At 44.4% G+C, this 10,198-nt stretch overlaps 1 protein-coding gene across 4 annotated transcripts in view; it reads right to left on the bottom strand.

The window, feature by feature from the left end:
• Nucleotides 1-10,198, bottom strand: part of LOC126404988 (potassium voltage-gated channel subfamily C member 1-like) — a 170,455-nt gene that overhangs the window by 71,139 nt on the left and 89,118 nt on the right. For all 4 annotated transcript variants that reach the window (XR_007571542.1, XR_007571541.1, XM_050068470.1 and 1 more), the window contains exon 3: nucleotides 5,603-6,464. Coding sequence is in view for 2 of the 4 variants with exons in the window: in XM_050068470.1 (XP_049924427.1) it covers nucleotides 5,603-6,464 (862 nt within the window). In the remaining 2 variants the exon portion in view is untranslated. The remainder of the gene's footprint in view (nucleotides 1-5,602; nucleotides 6,465-10,198) is intronic.

Raw genomic sequence — 10,198 nt, forward strand, 5'->3', positions numbered from 1 at the left:
AGTGGACAATGAGACGTTAGTGGCAGTGTGGATTAAATACGTATTTAGAAAGAATTTCAATTCAGGATTTGAGTTGGATTTTACAACGTTTTTATGAAACAATTATCACTCACTCCAAGCGCAAAATAAGGCTGCTGGATTTAATTTCAATGATAACGTGGATCTAAGGTGGATATAGCGTGACATTAAATTTGTGTGAGACATCAATAAAAATCCGACTCCACTTCTCCACCTCGCCGTCTGCGTCGCCACTTGCCAGTGTCTTCCAAAATGTGCGCACGCATGACTCAGAGTTTGCTTACAGGTGCGCACATTCTCCCGCCAAGTTTATTTTTATAAATCACAACCTTTGCGTGGTAAGTGGCGTACGCCACTTTCAAGCCCCGTTTTGTGCGTAAGCAAGCTTTATAAATGAGGCCCCTGGTCCCTTGTTTTGGTGAGGAAGAGTCCTCTGTGGATAATTGTGGTCCCAGTAAAAACCTTCTAAACAAAGAACACTAAAGGAATTCTTACTGGGAGGAGTTTCAGCTGGTTGCAATCTGCAATCCTCAACACCAGATGCTATTAAATCCCCCTAAATCCTACACACTGTTCCTGTGAGTGTACATTATGTTTAGAATATTTTGATTGCTTTACCTTCCTGTCAGTTTGTTTTGATGGGGAAGTTGTTAATGGCCTCAGTTCCCCATCTATGCTATTGTCCAAACCACCAGATTCCATTGAAAAACAGTACATTTGACCTGCTGAAAAAGGGAACTACTGGTTTACAGCTGCCTCAGTTACTTAGTTTGTTGAGTCATTGTGGGACTTTGGTGAATCTGAACTACCTATTTTAAAAATCAAAATTAGCCCAGTAATACAAACAAAATAACCAATTGAGGCAGTGGTAGACCAGCAGCTCCTGTGCTCAGCAATGTTAAATCACTGTTGTTGTTGTTGTTGTTGTTGTTGTTTTTTTAACAAAGTCTGACTTTGAAGAGAGCAATATAACAGCTTCAGTTCCTCATTGGAAATCACTGTCTGTAATTTAAATCAGTGAAAATATTCTAAACATAGCATATACTTCAACTGATATTGATTTTTTAGTTGTGACTTTTTTTAGGTGGTTAAAATATGTTTTGTTGCTGACCCTTCCACAGCAGTAAATTGCTTAGCTTTGGTGTCGCACTCCAGCCTGCTTCCTCAGACTGCAGGTGTGCCAACTGACATCTACTACTGTATATGTAATACACTGACTATGTATTATGTACCTCATACAACCCCACTTCAAAAGACTCAAACTATCTCTCTAATGGACTCAGTAGCATTTTGCACATCTTTAATGCTAAATTCTAAAGATGCTCAGAACCATAAAACAGAAACATATGATATCCAACAACGTACTTGCGAATGCTTAGTTAGAAGCAAGTATCTAAGTGAAGAAACGCACTCACACACAAATGCACACTGATTACATGTCAGTTCTCCAATCTCAGGGCTATTCATAGTTCTACCCCCCAACACACACAATCATGTTTCAGTGCAAATGATAGACATGTCAATTAAAACAGCAAAGCAGAGATTATGTGACTTGGATCAATGCTTCAACAGCCAAAACATACTGTATATCTTTAAAGACCCAATCCAGGATTATCTGAACATGTTGGCCTTGGTGGTACAGCATCTGGCTGTGAGAGGGAGGAGATGGATTTTTTGAGAGAAAGTAATAAGCCTTTTTTCCAGCTTTCTCATCCATTGTAAATTAAAATCTATTTTAGTGAACTCCTCTCTAGGAAGAACGAGGACATCAGCAAGTTATTTACAGCTTCAAAACCTGTTAGATACACACTTCTCACATCACTTCAGTGCTTGAAATCTGACCTCTGATCATCAGTTTGATGAGAGAGTGAGAAACTTGAAGCGTTGTACATAGCTATTTTTGTTAAGACCATGCCAGTGATTAAGGCCCAATGACATTTATTAAATTTTACCCCTACCCCTTGATTTGAATGCACCCTTTTAAAATGGGACAACCCTTCAAGACCCTGATGCGTCATCAGTATCGTAATTGACATTGATGGTGTTTACATACCCAGATGCAACTTTGGCATTAATGGTATTATCACAATGACAATTGCTATTCTTCTGATGGAGATAGAAAAGCATGGATGTTCACAACTTATGTTTCACGCTATCAATCAATCAAACATCATTCAATAAAAAAGAACATTGCTTCATTACCAGGCCACGAGTGGTGTTCTGTAGTCTAACGTTAGAAACCTGTGGTCCTTTCCTGCCCAGCTGCACTGATATTAGAGGAGTGGTAACAATTGCAGCAAATTTATCGCTGGACTTAAGTTATATTTCGAGTGTCGCTATCAAAGGGGGAGGGAGGGTGACATGGAAATATGTCAAAATGCAAGACTGTCATGCACAAATAAACAATAACAATGTAATGTAATAGTTAATATTAGCAACAGAGACATCAGCAAACTACTAGCTTTTTTTTAATGTTACGCTTGTCATAAAGATAACCATTGAAACAACTTTAAAGGGGCAATAAGCGAAATCGTTTCACCGCTAGGTTCGCTGTTGTGCACTGCCTGTTGACCAAAACAAAGTGTGTCATGAGCCACTCCTCCCTCTACCTCTGCTCTCCAACACCCCCCACCCCCCCACCCCCCACTTGCCTCGTCTGTGCCGGCGAGTACCGCAGCATCTCCACGGACTATCACATCCAGACGGTCCCGGTGTTTCTTCCGTAGGCTCTGCTTCACTCAGCTTCACTCAGCTTCACTCAGCTGCCCGATATACCCGCTGCTTCTCCCCACATTAATCTGAATAACAAACCAGGGCTCGGTGCTCCGGTTGGATCCAAACGGAAAGCCACTAGCTGGGAAGCTAGCGGAGGCTAGCTGGCTGTGTTGGCAGCTGAGTGAAGTGGAGCATGAGGAGAAAGCACCGGTAGGCCCCGCTTTCACTGCAGGCAGATTCACTCGCCACAGGGGCGAGGAAATAAAACCTAAACAGCCAACTTAGTTTAGCAGTTAGCGATGTCTTTCACTCACTCTCGGTCTCTGCTGTGTTTAGCTATTTCCCTGCTTTCCTGTTAGCGTTAGCACTACTCGGCTGCCACGCTAACGCTCCAACTCCAACTGAGCCAGGAGCCGGGCTCACGGAGAAGAGTTAGAACGTTAGCATGGCAGCCGATTAGTGCTAACGTCCCCACGCTTCTCCACCAGGCTCAGTGAGTCGGAGCCGAGAAGCGTGGGGACGTTAGCGTTAGCACTATTCGGCCGCCATGCTAACATTCCGGGAGCCTGCTTCTCGGCTCTGGCGAGCTCTAGCGTGGGGACGTTAGCATTAGCACTAGTCAGCTGCCATGCTAACGTTCCGGGAGCCTGCTTAAGCGTGGGGACGTTAGTGTTAGCACTAGTCGGCTGCCATGCTAACGTTCCGGGAGCTCACGGGCTCCCGGCTCACGGAGAAGAGAGGAATGTTAGCGTTAGCTCCCAGAGTTAGCACTAGAGCTACTACGGCTACTGGAGTATCTTGCATCTATGGAGCGCTTCTACCAGCTCTTCTAGTCACTAAGCCTCGCCTCCATCTCAGCAAATATATTACATTTATTACAGGTACCATCATCATTGAAGTAGGCAGGGGAATAGCTAAACACAGCCGCCAGGCTGCCCGCCAGGCTACATTTTACAATGCTAATTGCAAATGTTAGCTGGGCTGCCGGGCTACCCACCTAACACAACCGAAATGCCTGACCCATTGCTGGGACCGAGCCCCTAATAACTCAAGCTCCGGACATTAACCCATGCTACGATTGTAACATTAAATTTAACTGAATCGTCATAGTAAAATGTGCTTAACGTTACTGTAACACTAATTAAAACAGACATTTGACTTTATGTTGTACCTGTCCAGGTCCAGGAGAAGAAGAGCTAGCTCCAAGTCACACTGTAGCCCCTTTAGCTCTTGCAGTGCTCTCCACCTTGGAAATGCAAGGCCAATGTTAATCCGAATTCTGTCCCTTTCTTTATCCGACGACTTCTTCGCCAACAACCGTTGTTTCTTTAGAGGTAATGTCAGATCCTGGTCGTCTTCAGGTGGACGTTCCGCTCTCTGCCATTTTATTTCGAAAATACGGCCTGCCATTGCTCACTGGCTGTAGCCTTTTATAGGGAGGGAGGGAGGGCCAAGGGCTCCGAGAGGAGGAAGGGGTGGGGGGGTTTCACATGAACGTACATGAACGCGCGGCCGGACCGGCTTGTAAACAATGGGCTGGAGATCAACACAGAGAGAGGGTGTGTGAGGTCATGCTATACTCCAGATGAAATTACACCTCGAGTTCTTCACATAGCAATTTTTTAATTCCTTCAATCTAGAAATGATGAATTTCCCTTATTGCTCCTTTAAACCAAGATAATACGATTGTTATCGTAGTTTTTAAATCTTTATAAAAGAAGAAAATTCATTTGTAGGTTTCTTTTGTTGCTTATTCACTCATCTTGCCATTGATTCTCATAACACTCTGTTTGGAGTGTGCCTCTGGCCATGTTGCCCTAAAACTTCACCCTACCCATCTATCCCAGCAAGAGTTGGGACACCCTACTTCTAGACGTGAACATGCAAAACAGAGGGTTCTTAGTGGAAGGGGCCAAAGGTGTATTGAGATTGAACCTAACTTTAGAAATTGGAACTAATGTAAGTAGTAATGGAGAGGGGAAGATAACACTTATAATACAAGAACAAATTATTCTGTAACAGAGACAAACCATGTGAAAACAACATCCAAGCCCATACAGGCAAATACACAAACATGTCCCATGACCTCTACTGCTCAACCACAGCCAGGTTTCAGCACCAAATCTAATGTGTTCACACCAAACACAATGTTGCGTTATTTGTGTGAGTTTTAATGGTAGAATATTTTGTGTTGACTCACTTCATATGCACGTGAAATCGCTGAATCGATCAATTAACTTCCACCGGTACAACTATTTTTAAACTGAAAGCGTATGACGCAAAATCACTCTACTGGCTTCATTTGCATTGCTTAATTTGCAAATTTCATGTCATTCACATTGCGTCCATCGCGCTGCCTGGCAGAAAATTTGCATGGGAAATGCTATTTTGAGGATGTCACCTTGATCTTTAACTATGCATTTTATAGTATTGCACATTTTTCACTATTTTATTATTTTTAGATAAAACAGGCAGTTAATCTAAAAAATGATTGACAGTTTAAGAGATAATTAAACATCTCCATGAAAAGGTTTGATCCTGGGACAATGAAAGATACTGAGGGTATCAAAGCTGTACTAAGGGCGAGAGACTTCCACAAGTTTGCTTTGCTATTGCTTTGCATAAATGTATCTCAATCAGTTTACACAAAAAATGGTGATGTTGACAATGCTTGCATGGCTGAGCCTTTACATTTGGATGCCAAACTTTGCCAAATTAAAAATATGGTACATTCAATGTGGGTTCACATTTTGAAAAACTTTACAGGGTTGGCTTTTTTTCCCCTTCACATCCACACACTTTATGAACTTTCAAGGCCCACTGGAACTCTAACATACACACATGATCTCAATTTCGGTCAATCACTCACCTGCCCTGTTGATCTCGATAATCTCCTCCTGTGCCAATGGGCAGTCTCCAGTACCCATCATGCTGCCGGATCCCACCATTCCTGGCCCAAGTACATTGCCCATCAGCCTGTGTGGCGAGGCGGTTGCCATGGCCAGGGCATCTGGCTTGCAGTAGTTGGGGCTGCCAGGCTGTGGCGCTCGGGGGATGTGCTTGTTCCTCTTCTTGGGGAGCTTCTGCTTGGCCATAGCCAGGGAGTAGTACATGCCAAAGTTGTTGACAATGACAGGTACAGGCATAGCGATGGTCAGCACACCAGCCAAGGCGCAGAGGGCACCCACCAGCATTCCTGACCATGTCTCAGGATACATATCCCCATAACCCAGTGTGGTCATGGTTACCACAGCCCACCAGAAACCGATGGGGATGTTCTTGAAGTTGGTGTGAGCTGCAGCTGTTGGATCGTCAGGGTCGGCACCAATGCGTTCCGCATAGTAGATCATGGTAGCAAAGATGAGGACGCCCAGCGCCAGGAAGATGATGAGCAGCAGGAATTCATTGGTGCTCGCCCGCAGAGTGTGGCCCAGGACCCGTAAACCGACAAAGTGGCGGGTCAGCTTGAATATACGCAGGATACGGACAAAGCGCACCACACGCAGGAAGCTTAGCACGTCTTTGGCTGTTTTGGAGGAGAGGCCACTCAGCGCCACCTCCAAGTAAAAGGGCACGATGGCCACAAAGTCAATGATGTTAAGGGCGCTGCGAAAGAACTCTGCCTTGTCAGGGCAGAAGACAACACGCGCCATTACCTCAATGGTGAACCAAATGACGCAGACACCCTCCACATATGTCAGCCAGCCATCCGTGACTACCTCATACACTATCTGCAGAGAAGGGAGAAAAAAAGGGGTAAGATGCTTTCATATTGCCTTTACCGATTCATGTATTCATTCATTACAAGTTACATGCCCAAAGGCACAATACCATGTTCACCAAAAGTTCAATTACACTTTGTGGGTGTTAGGCCTGTCACGATAACTACTTTGGTTGGATGATATATTGTCCCAGAAATATTGTCCCAAAAATAATTACAGTGTATTACTGTCAATTTTATACCATTGACAAAATAATAATATAATAGCATAATAAAGCAAGTACACCCTTTCAAATTGCAATGAAGTTTTTGTTCTTCAGATCATTCAGACATTGGCATTGGAATATGAAACATAATATCACATATTTTCAAAAAAGTAATGAACAGTTAAGTAATACAAGAAAGTATATAAACATTTTTTAGTGCCTTCATGTTTTAACGCTTTTTCATCAGCCACCATAGTTTGCAGCCCCTCCACCACAAGAGCGTTTAAAAAACACAGTCAATGTTTTCAATGTGAAACTGCTTTATTTAGTATTTTTACTGGTTTTAATTATTATATTGTTGAGATTGACACTCAATATAAAATTTGGCCAATAAAAACAAAACCAAGCCATGTTTCCTCTTCTTGACAAATAGACAGGCCTAGCAAAGCTTCAGGAACCCCGCAGTTACCTCCATAATCAGCTGGTGTGCTGCATTCGGCTCCTGGGAATGGACGGCCTGGAAGCCAGTCAGTTTGCTGGTGGATTTATGAAGTGGAGCATTAAGTGGTTGGAGGGAAAAAAACTATGAGCAATGTACTTTTTGGCTGATGACTGTGCTTCTTCAGGTGCGGACACACCAAACTGACATCAAAGAACTAGCAGCGACGAAAGCCAACTGTTGCGTCATCTACATCGCCTCACGTCGCCCTGTGTCAGTTGCATTTGAACACACTTCACGGACTACATCCGACGGCCAAGTGGCACATACGTTCTATGCCTGCGTGAGAGAGAGCGGAGTGACAGAGTGGTACATCCTGATAGCCGAGGTGTTACCTATCTGTGTAGCCGAGCACTGCAGCACCTCCACTGGCTATTACAATCAGACGGTACCGGTGTTTCCTCCGCAGGCTCCACTTCACTCAGCCTGAGGAGGAAGCACCGGTTAGCCCCGGTTTCACTACAGGCAGATTCACTCGCTACAGGGGCGAGGGAATAAAACCTAAAGAGCCAATCAGAGTGATCTCTTTCACCGACTAGCTCCACCGCTCATTCAACATGCTCAATCGGCTGAAAAGCTGCCGACGCCGACGCCAAAGGGCCGACAGTGCGGGACACACCACAAAAACTAGGCCGACAGATGCTCACCGACGGCCCGACTTTGTCCGACGGCCGACCGTCAGCTTGGTGTGTCAGGGCCTTTCAACTTCAAAAGTGCGGCTGCAGGCTACATTGGGTAATCTTGAAGTGTCGTTTCATTAGGGCTAGAGCACTGACCACAGGTGGGCAAGGGCCCTCTTGATACTTAAGGAATTATTATTATTATTTGCTCCAATGATCGCATTTTTGGGGGACTTAACATACTCAAAAACTCATGAAACACAAACATCACATCTGGCCAAAAATGTGATATTTAGGGGTCTCATGCTTGGGTGCCAAAAAAATGGCTCAGTATCGCCCCCTACAAAATTTCTACAAAACAGCCCCCGAAGCTGATTTGACCTACATGTACGAAAATTGGTAGGCACATGTAATGTCCCAAGACATACAGAAAAGTCTCTTGGACCCATTCTTTAAACCCAGCAGGAAGTCGGCAATTTTGAATTTACTGTGCCAATTTTGTGCATCTTTGGCCATTTCCAGGGGTCGTACTTTAACAGACTTCTCCTAGAGATTTAACTAAATCGACTCCAAAGTCGGTGTGTTCCATCGAAAGACCTTACAGATGAAAAGTAGTTTGTAATCTGCTCCAAACTTACCAGTCCCGTCCTGAACACATCTACATGCCAAGAATTAGTATTTATTAGTTTATATACTTTGATGTACATCTCCTACAAAACTGACCAGATCCACCTCAAATTTGGTCAAAAAAGGCACAAGACCTTGATTATGCTATATTGTGGAAACTGTAAGTTTTCATCAAAGCGCGTCACCTTGGTGTTGCGGTGAAGGTCAACGTTTCACCATAACACAGCACTTGGCATTAACTTGGTTCAATCTGCCTGAAACTTGGGTATGGCACAAAGGCTTGGCCACACCCTTTAAAGAAACAGCCCCTACGGCATGTTTCAACGACATGAACGAAAATTTGTATGCACATGTATCACACCCTGACGCACAAAAATGATCAAGGTTATGTCCATATATCGTAAAATAAGTCAGTAACATAATTATCATGACAGGCCTAGTGGGTGAATAGCAACAGAAAAGCTCATATGAGGGCAATCCGAGGTCACCAGCAGCAGCAGTAAGAATTAAAGCTGCAAGCAGCTGTGATCGGGCCCTCGCTCCCCCATGAGGCATGCAGGTGTTGTGGCGCAGAGCGAGAAGGGAGAAAAACCCTGGCAGGAGTGAAAAACGCTATGTTTCGTTCATCCGCCAGGTGGCGCTATGAGCGTAACCAGATGTGGGCAGGTGCGTTCAGGGGTGGACCGTCATCACACATGTGAAGTTTCAAGCAAATTGGACAATGTCAATGTATAATAGGGCATTTCCTGTTTCCACAAGGGGGCGGCATGAGCGTAACCAGATGTGGGCAGGTGCGTTCAGGGGTGGACCCTCATCACACATGTGAAATTTCGAGCAAATCGGACAATACATGAAGGATTTATATCAAGTTGATGTTCCGTGGTGAAGGATGAAAAGTCGCCACTGCCGTGGCCTGCAACATGACAGGACTTGTGTGTTACTGTGGAGATTCATCAACTTGATCGTCATGTGGCCACAAAATGTAGTTGATCAGGTCAGGAGCTTGAGGTTGGTGTTTGTAAGTGTAAAAGATGGCATTTCCTGTTTCCACAAGGGGGCGCCATGAGCGAGATTGCCTATGAGCATATGGAGGCGTTGAGGGCGGGGCTCTTATCATGTACAGAAATTTCGAAGCAGTTTGGATGAATTATGTGGGAGAGAGAGCTGTTTGAATATGCATGGCGATGGATCAAAAATGGTAGCACCATAGCAGCCACACCCTTTGACCTACAGACATGCAGAGCACAACTTTTGAGCAGCATGGTCTCTGGATGATCTGTAAAAAATTTGAAGTCGATTGGATGAAATCCCTAGGACTAGTTCGTTAAAATACAACATGTGGAAATCACACCAAAATGACAAGTCAAAATCAAAATAGCCGACTTCCTGTTTGGAGTAGACCATTGGTACCATTGGAGACTTTTATATGCGTCTGGACAACATACACATGTGTACCAATTTTCATGTTCCTACTCCCTATGTGGAGGGGTTTTTGAAAATTTCAAGGGGGCGCTACTATAGAGGCATTTTGTCCCCCCCCCATGGGCGACGCCCCTATCAGACGCAAGAGCTCGCCATTCTTGACCTGTGTGTCAATTTTCATGAGGATATGAGGTAGCTGAAGCCATCAAAAAGCCAAACGTATTTGGTGGCGAGGGAGGCACCATAGCAGCCACACCCGTTGACATAGAGAAAAGCTTTTAATAACTTTTGCCTACGACAAACTAACCCCAAGGGCAGGGGTTTTTGAAAATTTGTAGGGGGCGCTATTTCGGCATTTCGCGTCGACCAT

This window comes from Epinephelus moara, chromosome 18 (genome assembly GCF_006386435.1).
Source record: "Epinephelus moara isolate mb chromosome 18, YSFRI_EMoa_1.0, whole genome shotgun sequence".
Taxonomy (NCBI): domain Eukaryota; kingdom Metazoa; phylum Chordata; class Actinopteri; order Perciformes; family Serranidae; genus Epinephelus; species Epinephelus moara.